General features: G+C 39.1%; 1 protein-coding gene across 1 annotated transcript in view; it reads right to left on the reverse strand.

Annotated features, from left to right (window-relative positions):
• The window catches only part of MACF1 (microtubule actin crosslinking factor 1), a 307,684-nt gene that overhangs the window by 61,327 nt on the left and 222,234 nt on the right, over positions 1–24,123 (reverse strand). The window contains exons 59-69 of the mRNA XM_042781878.1: positions 14,587–14,748; positions 14,217–14,387; positions 12,881–13,047; positions 8,094–8,253; positions 7,400–7,726; positions 6,315–6,399; positions 5,571–5,812; positions 4,716–4,922; positions 3,228–3,347; positions 1,503–1,610; positions 500–718 (exon numbers count right to left, since the gene is read on the reverse strand). Coding sequence (XP_042637812.1) covers positions 500–718; positions 1,503–1,610; positions 3,228–3,347; positions 4,716–4,922; positions 5,571–5,812; positions 6,315–6,399; positions 7,400–7,726; positions 8,094–8,253; positions 12,881–13,047; positions 14,217–14,387; positions 14,587–14,748 — 1,968 coding nt within the window. The remainder of the gene's footprint in view (positions 1–499; positions 719–1,502; positions 1,611–3,227; positions 3,348–4,715; positions 4,923–5,570; positions 5,813–6,314; positions 6,400–7,399; positions 7,727–8,093; positions 8,254–12,880; positions 13,048–14,216; positions 14,388–14,586; positions 14,749–24,123) is intronic.

A 24,123-nucleotide genomic window follows, 5' to 3' on the forward strand; every position in this document is an offset into this window, starting at 1 on the left:
ATTGTAAATTTTGGTCAATGACATGAGACAAAGTATATGTGAACTGCTGTATGAAAAGTGAATTTACTCTGTAAATCTTCACCCAAATCCTAAAACAAAAAAAAAAAAAGCATCCTTTATGGTAACAGCATTAGTTGAAATAATACAGAATTTTTCCCTTCATCTTAATTATATGCAGCTAAGGCTTCCTGACATTCTTGCATGGCTCTCACTCCAGATGGTGCCTTACTAGTAGAAAGAACCACGTAACCTCACCACAGTCTGACAACAGCCCCACCTCAGAAATATTTTAATCTTACTCTCTTAACTACTTCATGTTAAAGGATAAAGAAAATAATTTAGATATGTGTTTTTATTATGTAAAGAAATTCTAACTACTTAAGAATAAACTCTGTAACATACCTTACACCTAGGAGGCACTAATAAATATATTGTTGTTGACTGAACTGTGGAACTCATTTTCAGTTCTGCAATAAAATAAAGTTGGCATGCTCCTTACCCTCATTTCCTCTTGTTGCTGCCTGAGCTGCTCATGATCAATAGCTGGAGGAGGTAATTGTGCTATTAGTGCCCGAGTTTCCTCAATCCAGGGGCTGAGTTCCTCGTAAGTTTCCCAAAACTGATTCACCAAAACCTGTGCCCGCTCTAGGCGGGCATAACGCTCTGAATTCAGTAGGCTTATGGCTTCATATTGCTGTGTTAGAGATTCTGTCTTTTCCTATGAGCCAAACCAGAACAAAATCTAAGTATTATTGCTATTATGAACACTTCTTTTATAAAAAATTGTAGGTATATATATATTAAAAAGTCTAAAAACAATACACATTAAAATGTTAAAAACTATAGATTTATCTAGTAAAAGTGATTTTAATTTTTTATACTTAATAATTTTTAAACAAGTTCCTATCAAACATGTGCATGATTTCTGTAATTCCTATGATATGAAAGTATTTTTAAAGGCACTAAAATGGTCCGTGATGGGGTCTTTGTCCATCAGGTTTCACTTGCCCTTTTCCTTCTGACAAACAAGTCCCCACAAACCTGGCATTTATGCTTCCTATGTTTGGGATGAGTAGCTCAGTGAGATATGATGACTTCTGAGAAAATTGTGGTTAACCACACTCTTTATAAAAACAAATAACTGGTCTACAAACTATGTCTTTGGGCCAAGCATTTTAGAAGTGGATAGGCCTTTTAGAGGAAGGGATTAATGTCCACATATGGTTCTGCAAAATGTAGAAATACCATAAAATTACTCAAAGCTCACTCCTTATGGACTAAGGATAAGCAGTGATTCCTGTTACGTTATGTGATACAGGTGTTTAGACATCTGTGAACATAGGGAAAGGAATCTGAGTTCCAGAACATCAATGTGGGCTTTAATACCCAATCAGTAAAAAGGAAGCCTAGGAGAAAAGAACCTCTTAAACTACCATTGTACTTCTAACTCATCATGATCAAGACAAGAACACAAATGTGGTGAATAAACAAACACAACTTACCTGTAATATAGCTTTCTGTTCCTCCCCACATGTGCCAAAGATTTCACCACGATGACTGAAGAGCTCATCCACTGAATCTTTGTGTCGAATGATATCAATGGAGAAAGCCTTTGAAAAATAAACTAGAATTAGGTCAAGAAGTAAAAGGACACTAATTTTCTTCTGCTTAAATCTGTGCTAGTGAAAAGCTAGCTAGTTAAATCCAGACATAGCCTATGATAAATTATTTGCTTAAAAGCCACCATCAAGAACCATATTTGTTCTTAAAAAGTTTGACATATTTGCAGGGGACATCAAGCTCAACTGGCATAACATACTACACAGAAACACTGTTCCACATCCTGCTTTGGCAAGTAGCGACTAGGATCTTAAAAACTTGTAAGTGGCCATCTAGATGCAACGATGGGTCTCTCTTCATCCAAAGCAAAGAAGAAAGAAAAAACCAAAGCAGCATGGAAACAATTAGTCCTTGGGGCTGGTACACCATGCAATCTTCAGCATGCATGGCTATGAAACCAGAATAATTAGATGGTGTCTGGCTAACACTTAGTGGGCGATCTTTGTAAAAGATCCTGGACAGAATGGGAGACAATGTGGAACAAAACTCAAAATCATTAAAAAAAAGAAAAAAAAAAAAAAAGGGACCAGGTTTGCTGGTCTGATAGAACCTGGTGGAATCCCTGAGATTATGGCCCCTAGCTGCCCTTCAGGCCTGGAATTGAACCCACTCCTATGGCTTCTAGCCAAACAAAAGACAGGCATATGAGCTGAACATTTACATTAGGTAGATATACCCCTTGGAGAGATCAGTCATGGGAGAACAGAAGGGCTGTGTATGCACAGGGAGACAGCTCAGGGGGCAGGAGTGAATGGGAAGCATGGAGACAGGGAAGAGGTGGCTATGGGGAGGAAGTAGAAATAAAGCTGTTGCATTGTGGGAAATTGCAGTCAATGTCATGAGACAAAATGTATGTAAACAGCTATATGGAAAATGAATTTGCTTTGTAACACAGTAAAGGTTTAAAAGAAAAAAATTTGACATTTTCCCTATCCACTACCTTCAAAGCCCATCTTTTAGTAGCTTACAAAATCATCTCCTCTCCTAAATACTGTCCATGAAATTGCTAACTACTTTTATTTAATTGTTAAGTATTCTGAATTAATGAGACTATTTCTCTTCTTACACACAGCAAAGTATCTCTTCTTCATCCAAAATATTCATAAAATTAATTTCTACCCATCATCATGGGACATCTGGTGGCGTAGTATCTAAGTCATTTGACTGCTAACCAGAAGGCTAGCGGTTCAAACCCACCAGCCACTCCTCAGAAGGAAGATTGGGTGATCTACTTCTGTACTGATACCTGCCTTGGAAACCAAGGGGTCACTATAAGTTGGATGTGCCTTGATGACAGTGAGTTTGGTTTTGGTTTTATCCATCATCATGACATTGACTTATTCTACCTGATCTGAGTTAGTGAGGAAACTCTTCTTAGTCACCAAACCCACTGCCATCGAGTCAGTACCAACTCATAATGACTCCCACTGGATTTCCAAGGCTATAAATCTTTACAGAAGTAGATTGCCTCATCTTCCTTCCACAGAGCAGCTGGTGGGTTTGAACATCCAACCTTCTGGTTAGCAGCCAAAAGCCTTATCTACTGTACCACCAGTCACACTAAGCTCTTGATTATTCTACTAGCTCAGGACTCAGTGGACACTTACCTTCTGTACCTGCAGCTGAGCTGTGGTTTGGTCTTGCTCCAGGCGGATTGGACCAAGGGCCATCAGTTTCCGTTTTGTTTCAGCAACCCATGCTAGCTCTGCATCAGCAGCTTGCTCATACTAATACAAGTGTTGGGGGAAAAGAAAGTTACACATAGCCACAGTCCTACTTCTTATAACAAATTTATTTAACACAGAAAAGCCTTTATTTTGCAGTCCCAAAAGTAAGGGGAAAACTTCATAAAATGACAAATCAAGGTGCAGACAAATGTGTTAATCACATTTCAACTTCATTAGAAAGAAGTTACAGAATCTAATTACTAGTCCTACAGCTAGAAACAACAGCAGAAATTTACACCCTTCAATAGAAGTATACTTCTAATCAGAGCATTTTTATAAGGCTGCAATCTTTCTGCCAATCCTCGTTCTTAGCCAGGCACCAAACAGTAGTAGTTTTACTCATATGTTTAAATATAAACTTACTTAACATGGCAACAGACAGCTGAATCAAGTTAACTAAGAACTTGTTCAGCTGAAGAAGGATTAAGACCCCAGAAGGACTCTAAACCTTTAAATAGTTATAACAGCTAGACCTTTACGTAGTCACAAAGAAAACCTAAGGACAACTGCTTTTTCATGAATGTTTTCCAATCTTTTCTCTCTTTCTCTTCAATTCTGTCAACCTATGCAAATATTTAGAAAAGAGTAAGCTTCTCTTAAGCTTACTCCTAAATTTCATATTTAAATATCTGGCTAAGATTACGGGTATCAATGAAAATAGATTTGGGTATATACCAGGAGTATATACCAGGGTATATACAAACCTTGGTGTGGCTGAGAAAGCATTTGCTTATCACTATGAACCCAAGAAGTCGTGCTATGTTAATTTACTTTTTGTGCTATGGCACATTAATAGGTTTGTATCCAGCTCCAAAGAAAAGCAAGTAACTTCTTTCCAGAAAGCAGGAAGGAAAGAGACTGAGGGAAATATGTCACCTGTGTTTACTGACAGGGCTCTATTTTGGATGGCTCTGCTATTTCGGTTAGCATGTTTGATAGTAATTATAGTTCTTGGTTCCTTCCCCTCTTCCATTTAATGCTAAGGCAGTTGATTAAGTTAAACTCACAGTGTGATGCATTTGGAACTTTTGAGTCTAGATATTATCTACTCTAATCACAAGCACCTGCTTAGCAGGAACCAGCTAAGAAAAGGCCTCAGGCAGAAGCCTTCTCCTCTCCAAATTCTTCTCTAACTAATGGGGTCAAGTCTGTTGAAATTATTGGATCAAACCTGCATCTATCCTCACAAACTTCTGAACAATCACTTACCATCACTGAAATATGTTTATTCCATCATATTTAACTTGATCTCATTATTTCTGTTCTTGAGCCTGTAATAGTACCTTGTCAGTACACAAGCCATGATAGTACTTCATACACAGATCCCCACTGCCTAAGACATTGATGCAGAGGTGTTAGAAACATTACCTGTTGTGATCTCTGAATAGCGGCATCAATTTCATCCACCCTTTGTCCAACAGTGTCACTGACCAGCTTGTACTGCTCATTGGCATCAGACACAAGTTTATCCAGCCCTTCTCTGGCTCTCCAAGGCACGAGCTCTAATAGAGCACGGCTCACCTCATTTACTGTGTCCAACACTAGCCTGTGCTCCATGACCTCCTTCTTCAATTCCTAAGGAGGGAAGAGAGTTTTCAGGCCATACTTTGCTAAATAAAGCACATTAGCAGCTGTGCTGGTGCAAAGTGCTATCTCTACCACACATCCCAGCAGGGCACTGACCTCGTTCCTTCAGTTATTTTTTTCTTGTCTCAAATTTTTCACTCATTCTGCAGCCTGACGTTAGGCTTAGCTACTGTTTATTTAGAACTATCTATAAAGACTTCTTGGGTCAGATTGTCTCTGGGTGAAACAGTGTTCTTTTATTATTTTCTCCTTATTTTAACAGAATGATAACTAATGCTTTAAGTTAACAAGTACCTACACAGTATTTCTGTGTATCTAGTACTGTACTGTATCCTGCATGAGAATCAAATAGAACCATGAAGTGCTCTCTAAACAATGAATGATGACAGTAAATTGTCATACACTCATACTAAACAAACTTCCTAGTGATTTAGCATTAACTATTCTTTCTTATGTGTTTTTGTTTCTATCTTTTGTTATGCCAAAATTTTGTGTCTATGAGTAATTATGAAAAGCAGCAGTTAGAAATGTTAGGTTTAGATTGAAGGTAGAGATAGTTGGTAATGAAATGTAAGGATTTGAAGTTAAGGATTCTAATTCTCTTTTGTCTTCTCCAGTCTGTGCATGGCAGCTTACCTTCTGTCTTTGCTGAAACTGGGGTATCTGCTCCCCTGTGGGAGACTGTCCTCCACTGGTTGCCAGCTCTTGCTCCACCTCCCTCAGCCACCCAGTCAGTTCCTCGTAAGTAGACTGGAACTTGGTGGCCAGCTGCCGGGCTTGCTCTAAAGTTCTGAGGGCCTTGGAGCTAGTGACTGTGATGTCCGTGTAGCGAGTCTTTATACCGTCCAGTTTCTCCTGGATAAGCAATACCTCTTCTCCTGTGAAAGACAGTATACAATTATTCATATTTAAGAAATCTGGAGATGAGGGAATCCCTTTAATCCCCTGTTTTCAAATCAGACCTTTACTTTCACAGATACTCTCATCCTATGGTAGTGATTTCACTTAACATCCTTCATTGGAAATAAAAGAAACTGCTACTTGGTAAAAGAAGCCACTTCTAAGATTACTAAGACCTAAGTTTAACTGTAGGTTGTTTCCAAGATGTTCCCTGCATCTTTCATTGAAGGCTAGATTTCAACATTATCAATTATCAGGGGAAAGTGGATTAAGGGGGAAGACATCTTCTATAACCAGATGGAAGACAACAAAATCTTTTATAAAAGTTTTCAAGGACTTAGCAGGAAATGGGAACACAGGCTCACCAGCCTCCCGGAAGCACATGATAATACAAATGAAAGAGGAGTGGCTAACGCATGGCGCTATGTCCCTGGATATGTCATTGTCTCTATGACTATAGAGGTGCATTTTTCAAAGTACCTGTGGTTTGTTTTAGAAGAGCCTGACCGTTTTTAATAGCTTGATCTACATTCTTCTTTCTATTAACAATCTCCTCATTTAAAGCCTGAAAGGAAAGAATACCATTAATCCCAAAACCATGGCAAAATAAAGCAAAAAAAATTTAAGATCTTTAAAAGATCAAATTTCAAATAAAGAAATGATCTTTTTAGATGAGTATCAGTTTAGTTTTTTTTTCCCGCCCCCAAAAAAACATCAGATATTTGACTCCCTCATTATCTCTTTGGTCACCTTTATTAATTACCCAAAATTATTAAATCAAACAGTTAACAGCAAGTTCTCCTTTCTACTGGATAAGAAGGATTCAGGATTCATCAGCTTTACCAATTTACTGGCACCAAGCCTGAGCACAAGAGAGCCATAAGTGAAGCTTAGCAAAAACATCTATATTATACCCAAAGCAAAGAATAAGAAAGTTCAAGAGAAAAAAATTAGGAAGCACAGGATGCCTTAAATCAGGAGCCTAGCTGAAAACTCAGTATTTCAAGTCAACGAAGCAGAAGAATCTTAGCCTGTTAAAAAAAAAAAAAGAAACAACAAACAACTTTGCCTATATTTATAACCTCTGAAAAGAAATGTCATTAAAATGAAATGGAAAAGGTAAACTGCTCTTTCTATTAAAATGCACAGAATCCCTGGAATCTGAGTATACAAATTCCAGAAATATTCTAAAAGTTATAGTAATTTGATCAAATTCTGGGCACAATTTGGGTAGACCTGGTTCTGTTAAAGTACATTCTCTTTCATAAAACAGCTTAAATGGAAACCTGGAGATACCATTAATGATGTGAAGCACGAGGTAGAACTGAGACAGTCCCTGACTCTACTCTGTACCATTTTCTAGGATTAATGATTGAGTTTGCTGAACACAACTATTTCCATTGACTTATCAAAATAAGTAACACCAAGATGAACTGTGCACTTGTGTATAAAATAAACTCAGTTTGGAATGGAAAAATAAAAGAGAGAGAGAGAGAGAGAGAAACATGAGTCAAAACTACAAAATAACCAGTAACGTAACCAATAAGAATGGAAAACATGAATACCAAGTGGTCAGCATGCTGTTTCTGCAGGACATCCTGTCTGTAATCCTTTACGAACACTGAACTGAGCTTGTCCTCAACCTCAGCCAGCCAGTTGAGCACCTCCACCTCATCCTCACCAAACAGTCTAGCATTAGATAGTGCTTGTTCAAGCAGGGCTGCTTTCCGGCAGCACCGGTCTTGAATCTCACTGTATTGGGCCTGCAACGAGTCTAGCTTTTCTGAAAGCACACCCTGTTCTGCAGAACACGTCAGGGAGGAGAGGGACTGCCCAATTTTGACTGCCTGGTGCACATCTGTTGCATGGCTTTCTATTTCTTCCTCCAGAGCCTGGAAATCCAGAGTGGAAAAAATGAATAACAGAAACAAAATAAATGAAAAGTCAACATGAAAACAATGAGTAACAAATGATGTAACAAATTAAATAATAACATAAAAATTCACCTACTGAAGGGCAAAAATAATATCAACATTGGAAATGAGATGCTTTTCCCTGATGACAGCTTGTCAGTTTCTATTTTTATTTCAAGAATGTGACTTTTGCAATTAAAATTAAAATTAAAATTCTAACTATATTTGAAATTAAACTTTAAAAACTCCAGAAAATACATCTTCTAGAATGCTGTAGTCAGTTTTCTTATTTCCAGGATTTTGTGTTCTAGTTCTATGTTTTCAATTACCATAACTACATTCCTACCTTGTGCCGAACAATCTGTTGTTGAATTTTGGCAGTCTGAGTGCCAACAGGTTCCGAGTTAGCAAGTTTTTTCTCTGTGACAGATAAGAAGTCAGAAATAGGCTCAGCTGTCTCATGGAATTGTTTGGCCAGAACCAGGATATCTTCCAGCTGTTTTTGCCTACACAAATATATAGAACAAGATGCTCAGACAAAAAGTCATACAAAGACTTGTAATATAAAGACCAGTCTTTATCAGGTATAGTTTAAATATCAACAGTCAACAGATCACACATTAGTACATTATATATATCCTGGAAATTTACTTGGGATCTTAACTCTTATTTAATATAACGTGTATATTAAGCATGGATTTCAAGTATTCTGTACATTAAAAGTAGCAAATTACAATGGGGAGAGGAAGCCTAGATGTTGGAGGCAGCCTAAAAAGAGACAGAAAAACTAAAAAATGACCATAGAACTACATTAGCACATAGATTAGTAACTAAAGGTCATGATGATGACTATGAATAGACTAAATGATATGTCATTTGACAAGTCCGCAAGTATATGATGCGCCTTAGTTCAGCAAACCTTTACTGAACATATACTTTGCACAAGGCTCACCCTATGGTGGCTACCATTGGCAAATTTATTTTAATAAGAAATTATTTAAATAAAAAAATTTTAATTATATGAAAATTTAATTGTTTCAATATAAAGAAAACCTATTTCCAGATGTTGCCAATTTTGTCAATATAAGTACAGAATTTCCTTTCCTAGTTTATGCCAGTCTTCAAAATACATCTTTTATTAAGAAAACTAAACAAAACTTAACAAAACTAAAACATACTAACTAAAGAGTATAATTAAATTGGAATCTCTTTTTTAAAAATTTCCTCTAATTTTCAAATATTTCTGTATCATCTCAGATCTTGGAATCTGAAAGTCTGAAGGACTGAATGTAATAGGATTTGCAGTAGCAGAGAGAAAAAAGAGTTAAAATAATTTAGAAGCACAAAGAATCCAATGCTAAAGGATCTGAATCAAAATCTTTACAATGTCTGTAACAAATGAAGCTGTCCTTATGTTGGGAAGATGGAAGTAGGGAGAGTAGAAATAGTTTTTTTTTTTTTTTTTTTTTAAAAAAAAAAGATATAAAGAAATCATGATTTTAAGGAGTTCATGAACCACAGAGATAAGTACACAAAGTAATGACCATCATACATGGTGCAGATAAAGAGATACAGCAATTAAGAAGAATAAGTTATCTTATGCTGGGTATGGTAGTTAAGGTTGTGTGTCAACTTGGCTGGGCCTGGTTGAGTGGCTGGGCAGCTGGATGTAGTTATTCCCCATGGTGAGATTGGTAATTAACTTCATGATGGAATCTACTGGAGCAGCTGAGTAGCTGCTTTAGAGATGTGGTCTGCTTCCAGTATTTAAGCAGCAGCTTTGAAGAAGGTCTCTGGCTGATGGCATGCTTGAATCCTGCATATAGCCAAGTCACTGTTCAGGAGCCTGCCAGGCTGCCTTGCCGATCTTGGGACTTTTTCAGGACTTGAATCAATAAATAATAGCCTGCTGTGTGGTTTGGTACTATCACGACTGTGCTATTTTATTTGCCAACTTTGGGCTTGACAGCCTCAGCAGTCAGCAGCTGCATGAGTGAAGAAAAGCCTCTAGCTTCAGTGGCCTGGGAGCAAGAGGCAGAGCTGAAGCCCAAGGTTGAAGGACTTTAACCCAGCCCCTAGGGCTTGGCACTTTGAACGGAGACTTCTAGCCTCCAAAACTGTAAGAGAACAAACTCCTATTTGTTAAATCCATTTCATTTGTGGTATATTCCTGTCAGAGTGGCACTAGGTAACCAGAACACTGGAGAATAATGAACCTTCACAGAAGAAGCAGGGAAGGAGCTGGGGTGAAGGGAGAAAGGCATTTCAGGGAAGATGCAACACCATTAATAAATATACAGAAGATTTTGAAAAACATAATAGTTCATTTTACCTAAGGAGTGAGAATAGTGGGAACTAAGAAAGATAAAAACCAAAACCAAACCAAACTCATTACCATCAAGTCAATTCCAATTAACAGCAATCCCCATTGGGTTTCTAGGGCTGTAAATCTTAATGAAACAGACTGCCTCATCTTTCTCCCACAGAGTGGCTGGTGAGTTCCATCCACTGACCTTTTGGTTAGCAGTCAAATGCCTTAACCACTGCACCACCAGAGCTCCTTAAGAATAAGTTGAGGTCAAATAGTAAAGAGCTTAGAATGTTGGATTGAAGAGTTTAGGTTCTACTTTATAAGCAACAGGGAGCCCATTAAATGTTTTTGAGCATAGAAAGATATGATCAGAGGTATATTTCAAAAAGGTTCACCCACTGCCGAAGAATGGGGTGGGTGGGGATGAAAGAGGGAAGGCCTGAGGGTAGTAAGAAAGGTGTGTTAGGAGAGTGATTAGTTAGGGTTGCCTGAATAGCCTGAGGGAGAGCTCCTAAGTAATAAACTGAAGTAGGAGAATGGGATTTAGAGAAATGGATGGGTAGGAGAGACACTGTTGTTGTTGTTATGTGCCATCGAGTCAGCCCAGACCCATAGCGACCCCTCCTTGGGTTTCCGAGGCAGTGTCACTACGGAAGTAGGATTGCCCAACCTTCCTTCCGAGGAGTGGCTGGTGGGTTTGAACCGCCAGCCTTCTGGTTAGCAGTCAAGTGCTTTAGCTACTATGAGAGACACTGGAGAAGTAAAATGAGTAGAATTCAGCATCCTGACAGATGTGGGGAACAAAGGAGGAAAAAAAAAAAAAGAAGGTGAGGTTTTAAGCCTAGGTAACTGGAAGGCTGATGGTACCACTAACGGAAATGAACAGAGAGGGGAAAGTAAGAGCAGAAATCTGCAAAGTAGATTTGCAAATAAAAATGAACGAAATTCTTTCATTTTTGTCTCTCTCACTAATATGGGCAAACCATACTATGGCTACCTAGAAAACTTAAAGGATACAATAATAAATTATCATTTCTAAAACTCTCATACTGATTTCTGATTAGCTGACATTTGTAAAATTAGGGACAGTATAAGCTACAAGTAAAGATATCCATGTGACATATTAAGTCCAAGTGATTTTGAGTCAGAGCTGTGAAAAGAGAAGGCACTTCTTAGAAGGAAAAGAAGCTACTGCCTATCTTTTGGCCATTTATTGACAAAAGTTCATGCAGCTCTGGTCACAGGGGACATCAAGTTCAACTGGAATAATATACTACACAAAAACATTGATCTACATCCTATTTTGGTAAGTAGCGACTGGGGTCTTAAAAGCTTGCAAGTAGCCATCTAAGATGCAACAATTTGTCTCTCTGTCTGGAGCAATAAAGAGTGAAGAAAATCAAAGATGCATGGAAACAATTAGTCCAAGGGACTAGTGGACCATAGAACCTCAGCCTATATGACCCTGAGAGACCAGAAGAACTAGATGGTGCCTTCCACTCAGAAATGGATCGAAATTGGATATTTTGACTAAAATGGGAACAAAATATGAAACCAAACTAAAAAATCATAAAAAAGACAAGGCTTACTGGTCTGATAGAGACTGCTGAACCCCTCAAGACTATTGCCTGTAGTCACTTTTCGGGCCTGGAACTGAACTTACTCTGTGGCTTAACTTTCAGTCAAGCAATATAGCTAGGCCTACAAGATGAACAATTGAATCAGGTAGGTACATTCGTTAGAACAATCAACCATAGGTGATCAGAAAGCAGCATTTGCACGAGGTGATAGCTCTGAGAGCAGCAATTGATAGGAAAAGAAAGATAAGGGAAAAGGTAACCACTGGCAGAAAGCAGGAAGAGAGCTGTTACATTGTGGGGATTGTGATCAATGTCACGAAATAAAATGTGTGAAAACTGTTGAATGGAAAATAAACTTTCACCCAAATCACAATTCTCTTTAATGTCTATGTATTCAAGAGGACTGCAGACTAGTGCCTAGATACAAAAACATCCAATGCAAATACCAGGATAAACTAATAGACTAGAAATATAATAAATGCCAATTCCAAGTATCAAAAACATAAATACGAGAGGAAAAAAGTGTTTCTCTCAACTTAGAAAGTAACTTAGCTGGACTGTAGGAGTAAGCATCTGTCATTTCCAACTATGATTACACTGCAGCAGAACAGGAACAGAAGACGGAGCCTTCTAGTTCTCTGAAATTTATGGAGTAGTAAAGCTCATTTCCTGTCTGTGATTCTGGTTATGAGGTTCATCTCTGAACACCTAACCCTCTTCAAGATAAAAGTCATTAAACACCTTCTCAAGCACTGGATAAATCACTGCAGGAGCTCTTAGAGCATCTCAATGATAAAACCAAACCCAGCCCAAAGCCACCAAGTCAATTCCAACTCATAGTGACCCCCCACTGGGTTTCCAAGGCTGTGAATCTTTACAAAAGTAGATCGCTTCATCTTCTTCCCACAGAACAGCTGGTGGGTTTAAACTGCCAATCTTCTGGTTAGCAACCAAATGCCCTACCCCTACGCCACCAAAGCTCCTTATCTCAATGATAAACCAAAATCCACTGCTTGGAGTTGCTTCTAACTCATAGCGACCCCTCCTTGGGTTTGCAAGGCAGTATCACTATGGAAGTTAGATTACCCAACCTTCCTTCTGAAGAGTGGCTGGTGGGTTTGAACCGCCACTCTTCTGGTTAGTAGTCAAGTGCCTTAGGCACTATGCTACAATAGCAGGTCAAAAGTAAGATAAAACAGAAACAAGTCTCTGACCCATTCCTCAAAACCCCTCTGGCCTTACCTGGCTGCTGCCTTGCTGAGTAGTTCAGTCCATCTATTTTCTAGACTCTCCAATTGTCCAGTAATTTTCTCTCTATCAGCCAGCTCAGCTGATTGGGCTATTCTGCCTCCTTCTGCTTGAAGCATGTCTACTGTGGCCTTTCGATCATCTAGAAGCCGCTGGAGCAACTATTGTATACACGTTTAAAGAGAATAAAAAAAGGGATAATGTAGAGTCATTTTTCAGTCTGAAATAAGGAAGGGAGAAAACTCACTGAATCTTAAGCTGAACTGAGTAAGAGTTTTTTTCATTCTTGAGGCAAAAACATGAGGTAGAGCATAATTCCCATCATTTACATAAACTTTTCAAAAAATTAAGTTTTTAAATGGAGTGATGATAGGGGACTTCCTTTGAACAAGATAAAAATGCACTGAAATGGAAATTAAATATTATAGATAGAAATTTGTATATAATACACAACATCATTTGTAATTCTGCTAACCTGATAAACCAAAAACTTCTTGAAATCAACCTGGAGGTGAAACAGCAAAATAAGATACATGAACAAATAAAATTATTCAGCTCAACATGTGCCACAGTAAACTAGTAGATTAAAGTTGTTGTTGTCATCAGGTGATGTAGAGTTGGCTCCAACTCATGGGAACATTCCAATTCATGTAAAACAGAAACAAATGCTGCCTGGTCCTACACCATCCTCACAATCTTTGCTGTCTGAGCCCATTATTACAGACACTGTATCAATCCATCTCATTGAGGGTTTTCCTCTTTTTTGCTGACCCTCTACCAAATACGATGTCCTTCTCTGAGAATTGGTCCCTCCTGATAATATGTTCAAAGTAAGGGAAACAAAGTCTTACTATCCTTGCTTTTAAGAGCATTTGGCTATATTTCTTCCAAGACAGACTGGTTCATTCTTCTGGTAGTACACGGTATGTTCAATATTCTTCACTAGCACAATTCAAGTGCATCAATTCTTCTCCAGTCTTCCTTTTGCATTATCCAGCTTTCACATGCAGATGTGGTGATTAAAAATCCCATGGCTGGGTCAGGCATACCTCAGCCCTCAAATGACATCTTTGCTTTTTAATTCTTTAAAGTCTTTTGCAGCAGATTTGACAATGCAATTATGTCATCTGATTTCCTGACTGCTGCTTCCATGTTACAGGTTTAAAGTAAGATGATGAAATAAGTTTCCACACCATTCTTTTACAGAATCACTCACAACAGGTTAGGATTCTACTAAAACTCCTGAATATGGTCCTGAAATTATAAGCAAATGTGTTGTCTGCCACTCCCTAAGGCTGTTACAGTTCACTGTCTCAACATTCTCACTTACCTTCTGTTCTTGGATCTGTGCTTTCACCACTTTATACTCAGCAGATGGAGGTTTCTGATTGGCTATGAGCTCCTCTGTGTCTGCCAACCAGCTGAGCAATGGCTCCAAGGCATCTTGAAACTTCCCACAATGCAACAAAGCCTCCTGCAGTTGTGCAATTCTTTGTGCAACCTACATCAGACACATAGATTCATTATGAGAAAGGAGAAAAGAAAGCAGTTTTTAAATTGCTACTGACCCTTTTAGCAACTACTGATTGCAACTGCTAAATTTTTATTTGCATTCAGGTCCTAATGAAACCTTAGATTTAAAAGCCGCCTCTTTTTCTATGCTTCTGTTCCCAGTACCTTGTTACATCCTTGCTACTCACCTTTTTATTCAGTGTATTCCAGCGAGCATTGATCTCTTCCATGTCATGCTCCAAACCCTGCACGTCACAGTTTTTCCCCGCACTCTGAATCAATCCCTGGCCAAGTCCATTCACCTGCTGCAATTTCATCTGCAGGGGATCCACTTGTTCTTTCTGAAATGTCTGGATAACAGCAAGTCAAAGACTTAACCTGACGGCTATTAGACACTCTACACCACAGTGTCTGGCTATTATTGGGAGATTTACGATTCAATGAAGAAGAGCAAAGAATAAAAAGGAGGAAACAAGTAATTTGTGCAGGGTAGTATCAAGGATGACATGTGGTTTCATATTTCAGTAAACCTTCTGTGGATATAGGAGCTCTGGTAGCGTAGCACCTAAGGCACTTGACTACTAACCAGAAGGCTGGTGGTTCAAACCCACCAGCCACTCCTTGGAAGGAAGATGGGGCAATCTACTTCCGTAGTGATGCTGCCTCGGAAACCCAAGGAGGGGTCACTATGAGTCGGGTCTGACTTGACGGCACATAACAACAACAACAAAATTTGTGGATATGTAATTAGAGTTATGGCACTACTTAGGTCTTTAACCCAATGACTCCTGTGCTTTTGTGTGTTTTAAAATCTTCCTGTTTAATTTTTAATGCAAAAAACTGAAGGGAATAGAGAAGTATTGTCCTCTAAATATCTTAACGGTAAGTGTGATATGTATTAATACTAAGAGGGAAAAATGATATCAAATCACTAGTATTTAAGATTAAAAATACCTTGGGGAATAGCCTTAACTGACCACTGATATATGCACTGTTCTTCTTTGACTAGAACTAATAACTCAATTAGTCAGAACATATTAATGGCGTGAAAAACGCCAACCTCATAGCTTTATTCCCCTGTGGCCATTTAACTTCATTCTGTTCCAGGACCAGACTATACACAGCCAGTAATCTTGAAACTGTATTCCTCTGGTTACAAAAGGAAATGGCCAATATTAAGACAGTTCCTTAACAATTTCAAGCACATACTCTAAACTATAGATATATAAAAAATACTTTATAAAAATGATACTCTATATCCAGGTCCACTATGAAACAATGGAGTATTAAAATAATGTGAATAAATGTAACGAACAATTTGCACACTTAACTATACCTAAATTCTACTGTAGACATGAATTTCCAAAATTTCTAAAAGGAAATAAAAAGGGTTAGAAGAATGGTATCCCTGCTACATGAAACATATTAAGAAATGAAATAAATACGTCCCTAAATCAGATTTCTCTCAATTACCAGAGGATAAAATCAACAATATTATACTAGCCTGCAGTTATTTCTACTTTTTTCTTCCATAAAACGTTTCTTCAGTTTTGAGACAGGTGAGTCAATTATGACCAGAGGATGACAGAAAATAGAAAAGGAAAAATAAATGTACAATGTGAAAGAAAATAAATGTAAAATAACTTTACATACGATCTCCATGAGACAACACAGCAAGGTTAGAGTTCAAGTCTACCCAAAGACACCTCACAAGAAAAGCCTGGTGACCTATTCATGAAACAGCAGCTACTTAAAACCTTATGGAGCACAGATCTAGCTGACACACATGGGGTCTTCATGAGTTGGAATTAACTTGATTGCAAGTGGTTTCGGTTTTTTATATGAGACCACAGAATATGCTAGGATTAGAAAAGTGATTCTAGACAGAATGGTCTATGGCTGGATAAGTGAGTCACCAGGAAAGGACACCCCCGGAACAATGCGAAAGAAAGGCTGCAAAGGTAAACTGCCAGTGCACTTCATTTCATACTACAATTTGGTTATACCGTATTTTGTTAGGCAACACAAGGTATTCAGTTAAAAATGGCTGTTTTCCCAACAATGTAATTTTGAGAAAAAGCAAGTAATATAATCTATTTTCAAACATTAAAGATGTTTTCACTGTAGAAAAACCAGAGCAGTGGGAAAAAGACAAACAAGTATGTTTTAAGTTGGCTTGATTCAATAAAATGGTAAGGAGTCAGGGGTTGGAAAGGCAAAGAAGGCAGAAAGCCAGAGGAAAAATGTCAAGTCCACACCATGTAGTGCTCTTTTTTATCCAATAATAAAAATCTGTGTGGCACTAAAACTGATATTTAAATTTCTTTCTATGCTGTCCAATACAGTAGCTACTACTACACATGGCTATTTAAATTTAAATTAATTAAATATTTGAAATATTAAAAATGCAGTCCCTCAGTCACCCAAGTCAATTTTATGTGGTCAACAGCCACAGGTGGCTAATGCCTATTATCCTAGTTAGCACAGGTACAGAACATCTCCATCGTGGCAGGAAGTTCTCTCCGAGTGTGCTATAAACGATACAGAAGAGTAAAACATATTTAAATATTTAAATAGCTTAAAAATCTTTCATATACTAGAGCCAATTCTTGAAAAATATCTCAATTTCTTTATTTATGAACATTTCCTATTAGAAGCATCAGGGATTTCTTTCTTTGTTTCCCATCTATACTCCATGGATTAGCTGACAGGGACAATGGGTTATTTGTCCTGTATTTTTCAGACATTTGAAAAATATACAAAATTACCTCTAAATAAATACTATGTAGATATTTGTTTTGAACACAACTGAACAGAATGGTAAAGAAAGTAAATTTGAGCACACTTGTTCCCTTCTCCCAAGTCCCAAATAAAGCTGTTTTGCAAAACCAGTGCAGTGCTTTCAGATAAAATTCCTACTCCTTGGTATTTCACATACTGTTACTGAAATGGGGTTGTGCCATGTTATTAGCTAACTAGCACTGGCTAATTTACAGATCAGTACACCAATAAAAATTATTTCAAGACTGTAAGATGCAACAGATATGCCTGTTTATTGTTTGGCTGGAAGCTACAAGAGTGGGTTCAATTCCAAACCTAAAGAGTAACAGGGAGCTCTGGTAGCATAGTGCCTAAGGCACTTGACTGCTAATCAGAAGGCTGGTGGTTCAAACTCACCAGCCAATCCTCAAAAGGAAGATAGGGCAATCTACTTCCGTAGTGATACTGCCTCGGAAACCCAAGGAGGGGTTGCTATGAGTTGGGTACGACTTGACGGTACATACCACCACCACCACCACCACCACAACACCAAAGGGTAATTAGGGGCCATATTCTCAGGGGTCTCACCAGGCTCTAACAGACCAGTAAACCTCTTTTTTTTTTTATGATTTTGAGTTTTGTTCTACATTGGTTTCCCACTGTATCCAGGATCTACTGTACTGATCTCTTTCTGAGTAGGTGACAGTGGTAGCTGGGTACCATGTAGTTCTTCTGGTCTCATATAGACCTTCAAACTTCTTTGGAGGCCTTAGAAGAGAATATTGGTCCTGGGCCTTCTTCTTGTTCTGTGCTCTCTTCCCAGGCAATTCCATCTATCCCCATGGCTTTAAATATTTAATCACAATAAATTCTGTGACTGAAATTTGTACCTCTCTTCTGAGTTTCAAAAGGAACCCTGATGGCACAGTGGTTAAAGTGTTTGACTGCTTCTGGAAAGATTACAGCCTTGGAAACCTTATGGGACAGTTCTATCCTGTCCTATAGGGTCACTACTCAGAACTAACTAGATGACAATGCTTTGTTTTTTTGGTGCATTTCAAATCTACATATCCAACTACTTTCCTAATATCCCTATACAAATTAATTACAGGCTTCTTAAACCAAACAGTTGTAAGACCAAATAGTATCTCCTACTTTTTCCTCCCCCAAAATCTGTTCCTTCCCTATACTGATGTAAGTATGACTTCCCATCCATGTAATTTCAAACCAGAAATTAAAAGTCATCCTTGGTTTATTATTGTATCCTCTCTCACCCTCAACACATAAACCATTATCAGGTCTTATTGACTGTATCTGCAAAATACACTCTGAATCTATTCAGCTGTCTTCAAATCCACTGACACTTCCATAGTCCAAGCCACCTGGACAACTGCAGTAACTCAGCAGGACTGCCCACTCTGTCCCTGACTCCCTACAATCCATTCTATAGACAGTAGCCAGTGTGACTGTTTTTCCATTTGCAAATCAGTTAAGTGTTTTCTGTATTCTATGGCAACTATTGCAATTGAAAAACAAAAACAAAAACAAAAAAACCTCACCGCATTGAGTCGACTGGATTCATAGCGACCGAGGTGCTATTTCTACGGAAGTAGATTGCCCCATCTTCTTTCCGAGGAGTGGCTGGTGGGTTTGAACCGCCAGTCTTCTGGTTAGCAGTCAGATGCCTTAGGCACTATGCCACCAGAGCGCCCTAATTATTGCAATACAAGCTAATAAAAGAAACCTGAGACTTAGAAACCCCAAACAATGTTGAGAACGTGCACTATCAGAGTGTGAAACAGTTTTCACCACCTTTAAGCTGAGCGTAATCTTTAAAAATGTAAACCAATTCATTCTTTTCCTCTACTTAAAATCTTTCAATAGCTCTTATGTCTTTAAAAGTAAAATCTAAACTTCTTAGTCTGTGCATCACCTGACCCTCTTTCTTCAGCTTTAACTTCAAGGCACTCTTCCCTCTTCTCACTGTGTTTTGGCCACCTGGCTGTCTTGTAGTTCTAACAAGCTCTTCCCAGCTTTCATTTCCTTTGTCTGGCATTCTCTTTCTCTTTGACTCTCTGCCTAAATAACTTCTATTTATCCTTAAGCTTTTAGTTTTCAAATCCTTTCCCTGGCACTCCAACTGAAAGCAAACCAATCTCTTATAATTTCTCGTCATAACTTCTACTTTCCATTCAAAGCATTTGCCATAATTTATAATTACTGTATATATTTGTGTGTTTTTCTTTGCTTAATGTCTGTCTGTCTTACCCACTATAGTGTTAAGTCCCACAAGGGCAATGACTTGTCAGTTGTTAACTATAAGAGTTCCAGTACCTGGCACAGAGTAGGTACCCAATCAATATTTACTAAGGGAGCGAATAAATCCTTGCATAAAGACAGTGCCAGGGAAAGCAATCAAACCCGTGAAGGTTCTCCGATGAGCTGAGTATTCATTCAACTGGCATTATGGGCTCCCCAAATTTTGTCTTAAAAAGTCTCAACTTGGCAAATTTAAATTTTATAGAAACACTATTTTATACAAAACTTTTTTTTTCCCCCTTGAGTCAGTAACTGGGAATAAGACTGACAAAGTTTAAAACTGAGTAGGGAATTTAAATAACCACAGACTGCTCTCAATGGGCCTAGGATCGTACGATAGAAGTTCTGGCATTCTGCTTCTTCTACCATACTCTTTTGTTATTGTCTATCAGAAAGTCTGTATCTATTTAAACCATGTATACACACGTACATCTGGACCTATGTATGTACACATACACAGGATCTAAAATAAAGTAGTTCATTCCGAATTACACTCTGAGTATGATCATCTGTCAAGTTCTAAGTATGTGTTTATGTATAAAAATGACAGAGTCACACAGCCAGCTACCCAGAGGGACCAAGTAGTTGAACTTGTGGGCTCGGGACCACAGTCACAGGGGATATCAAGCTCAATTGGCATAACATACCACACAAAACATTGTTCCACATCCTACTTTGTTAGGTAGCAAATGGGATCTTAAAAGCTTGCAAGCAGCCATCTAGATGCAATGATGGGTCTCTCCTCATCCAGAGCAAAGAATAAAGAAAACCAAAGACGCACGGAAATAATTAGTCCTAGCGACTCGTACACCATGCGATCCGTAGCCTATACGACTACGAGACCGGAAGAACTAGATGGTGCCTGGCTACCACTGTCAACCACTCAGAGGGGGACCTATGTAGGAGATGCTGGATAGAGTGGGAGAACAATGTGGAACAAAACTCAAAACCATTTGGGGAAAAGATAAAAGGGGGGATGGGGCAGGGTTTGCTGGTCTGATAGAGCCTGGTGGAATCACTGAGACTATGGTCCCTAGCTGCCCTTCAAGGTCTGGAACTGAACCCACCTGGTGGAATCACTGAGACTATGGTACCTAGCTGCCCTTCAGGTCTGGAACTGAACCCACACCTGTGGCTTCCAGCCAAACAAAAGACAGGCACATGAAGTGAACATTAGGTAGATACACTCCTTGGAGAGAACAATCATGGGAGAAAGAAGGGCTCTTTATGCACAGAGAGACAGCTCACGGGGCAAGAGTATATGGAGGAATGGACACAAGGAAGAGGTAACTATGGGGAGGAAGTGGGAGGGGAGCTGCTGCATTGTGGTAAACTGGAGTCAACATCAAGAGACAAAGTGTATGTGAACTGCTATATGGAAAGTGAATTTGCTCTGTAAATTTTCACCCAAATCACAATTAAAAAATATATATATATGACAGATTCAGATGTCTCTAGAAACCCTCTTAAAATGGTAGAAATGAAATCTGTACAATACGGCTCTCAGAAATTTTTCTCAAAAATATTTCACCAAGTTAGTAAAATCGGTGTACTCATGTAACTCTATAATGGTGTATTTCAATAAATATTTTCAAAACAGCCTCTCTATATTCTTACTGGTTAACAGTCCTGGCTGAGACTATGGCTTAGATCTTATTTTCCTTTTCATAAAGATGTAGGCATGTTTGCTTCCAGATATTCAAAATAACTACACTTCAAAGATAATGGACGACCTCCCAGCTGGGCTATTTCCTTCTCCTATCACTTAGGTGTTTGTTGTTAGCTGTTATCAAGTTGGCCTGACTCATGACAAACCCACACGCACAATGGGATCAGACCAGACCGTTGTGATCCCAATGGTTTTCAGTGGCTCATTTTTTCAGAAGTAGCGTTCCAGAGAGGGACACTGGTGATGTAATGGTTAAGTGCTCAGCTTCTAACCAAAAAGTCAGCAGCTTGAACCACCAGCCACTTTGTAGAAGTTGAGGCAGTCTGCTTCCATAAAGATTTATAGCCTTGGAAACCCTATGGGGCAGTTCTGTTGTAGTTAGGTGCCTTCGAATTGGCTCCAACTCATGGCGACCCTATGTACAACAGAACGAACCACTCCTCAGGCAGTTGTACTCTGTCCTATAGGGTCACTGTGAGTCAAAATCAACTTGACAGCGGTGGGTTTGGTTTGATATCACCAGGTTTTTTTTTCCTAGTCTGTAAACTCCACTGGAACCTGTTCAGCATCATAGCAACATGCACGACTCCAGTGAAGGACAGCCAGGGGCTGTGTATGAGGTGCACTGGCTGGGAACTGAGGCCAAGTCTCCCGCGTGGAAGGTGAGAATTCTACCACTAAACACCACTGCTCTTATACCTGGCAACATTTCATAAAATGACTTAAGACTATTAGCCTCATCCACTGATTTTGTAGACGGGGAAACAGATCCCAGAGACAAATACTAATGGTTTCTCTGGATCTGATTGGCTTTATGCAGATTTGATTGGCTCCTTATAAAGTTAATCCCTGTACTTCATTGATTACTGCAGTACGTAGGCTTTATTCCAGAAATATTCTGTGCAAACAAGAATGTAAGTGGAAGAAATTTACTGTCATGTGACTTACTGTTTTGACTTTCGGCAGGTTACTGAGATCTTTGTGTCAATCCCAAACTTCGTAAAACTCAAAAAAAAAAATTGAATCAAATTCATCAATCTCAGTTGAAAGGTGATACATTCTAATTTTGTGCTGCATTACAAAATAAACGGTGATACGCAAGATGAAACCACAACTCAGCTAAGCCTGAGAATCTGTGGCAAAGTTGACCCCTTGTGGCACACATTCAAAGTGATTTTTAGTTGATAGGTACATGTCTAATTGGTGTTCTAGAGACTAAGGGTGCCCTGAAAGCCTTAGTCTAGCGGGGTAGATAAGAACACTCATCTTTCCTGTAGCATCTCTGGATATTCAGGAGGCTGATATTCCCCCATTCAGTTGGTTAACAGTCAATGCTTACTCTAAAGAAGGCACTGTTTTGGGTCCTGAGGAAAGTGTAAAATCAAAACCACCTCCTCACTGTGTGACTGTGTGAGTTCTAACTTCTTCACGCCTTACCACTGACTGCTGACCAACTGACACCTGGACAGCTAACTGCAGAAAGCTGCAAATCTCAAATTCCTCAGGGAGCTGAACAGTTTCCAAACACATTCTGTTCTCTAACATTAAGAATCTTAGAGCTAGAAGAGACCCAGGAGAACACTTAGCCCAATTCCTTTATTTTACAGATTAGGAAGCAAAAAGTCCACAAAAGAAAAGTGACTTAAGGACAGTGGCAGTTTGACAAGATGACTTTAAAATACCTCTATTTTTCAGTGGATTTAAGAAATACACATTGGAATTAAATAGCTGTTATGCAGATATCTATGTATTGTCTTCACCCGACCTATTTTGGCAAATTCTTTCAACTAACCAACATATCCATTTGAAGAAAGAGGGGAAGGAAAGTGGCAGTGATTGAAATCTTAATATGCTTGGTGCTTTAAACATGTTATCTTATTTAATCCTCACAGAGTCCTGCCTTAACAAAGAAATGGAGACTTGGAATATGTAAATAATTTCCCCAGTGTGGTTATTAAGTATCCTAGGTCTCACTCCAAAGACCACAATGTGGCACATACCTAACTGTAGACATCATAGATCAATAGTTTGTAAAGAACAGGCTTGCTGTGTATTTCAAAAGCAGAATCCCCCTGTCCTGCTAATAAATTTTTTTCCAAATGTAAATCAACAACTCTTTACATTCTAATTCTCCTTAGGCTTGGCTTATCTGAATAAAAAAACTAGAGTACCAATTATGAACTTTTTCACCTGACCAATGTTAAGATCAATTTTCATTTCTAACAGCTACCCATAAACTGAAAAATCAGAAAATGTCAGTCCAAAAAACCTAAAAAGAATTAAAGAGGACAAACTGCCATTTCTAATCACTACCAAGTCAAGAGAACTTGCAAATCTCACTTTAAACCCCATATCCTTCCCCTTAACAAAATGAGCAACAATTACCTCATTTGAATTTAATCCATCAGTTGTAGTCGGAGGCACTTGCCCATGTATCCCAAATGCTGGGGAATCAAGGTCCTCCTTGATCCATATTCCAGCAGAGGAGGCCTCCACCTGAACAGGAATTCCTTTTTCCGATATAGGCACTGAATCAGTGTGGCTGGTATCTTGCACAGAGGGGACTCCAGTAGGGAAAACTTTTTCCACAGAAGGTACTGTAGCAGCTGGGGCAGCAGGCCCCTCTGGGGTGACAGGCTCCTCTGGAGTGTCATCCTTCTCTGGGGCAGCAGGCTCCTCAGGGATGTTATCTTCCTCTGGGGCAGGCACTGCAGCAGCAGCCTGCTCTGGAGGGGGCACTCCAACATCTGGGTTAGGAGGACCCTCTGGGGCAGGCACTGCAGCAGCTGGGGCAGCAGCCTGCTCTGGAGGGGGCACTCCAACATCTGGAGTAGGAGGACCCTCTGGGGCAGGCACTGCAGCAGCTGGGGCAGCAGGCTGCTCTGGAGTGGGGATTCCAGTATCTGAGGTGGCAGTGTCCTCTGGGGTATGATCCTCCTCTGGGGAGGCAGGCTCCTTTGGCACAGCAGGCCCCTCT

Source organism: Orycteropus afer, unplaced genomic scaffold (genome assembly GCF_000298275.1).
Source record: "Orycteropus afer afer isolate SDZICR_OR568_19922 unplaced genomic scaffold, OryAfe1.0 scaffold00192, whole genome shotgun sequence".
NCBI lineage: Eukaryota > Metazoa > Chordata > Mammalia > Tubulidentata > Orycteropodidae > Orycteropus > Orycteropus afer.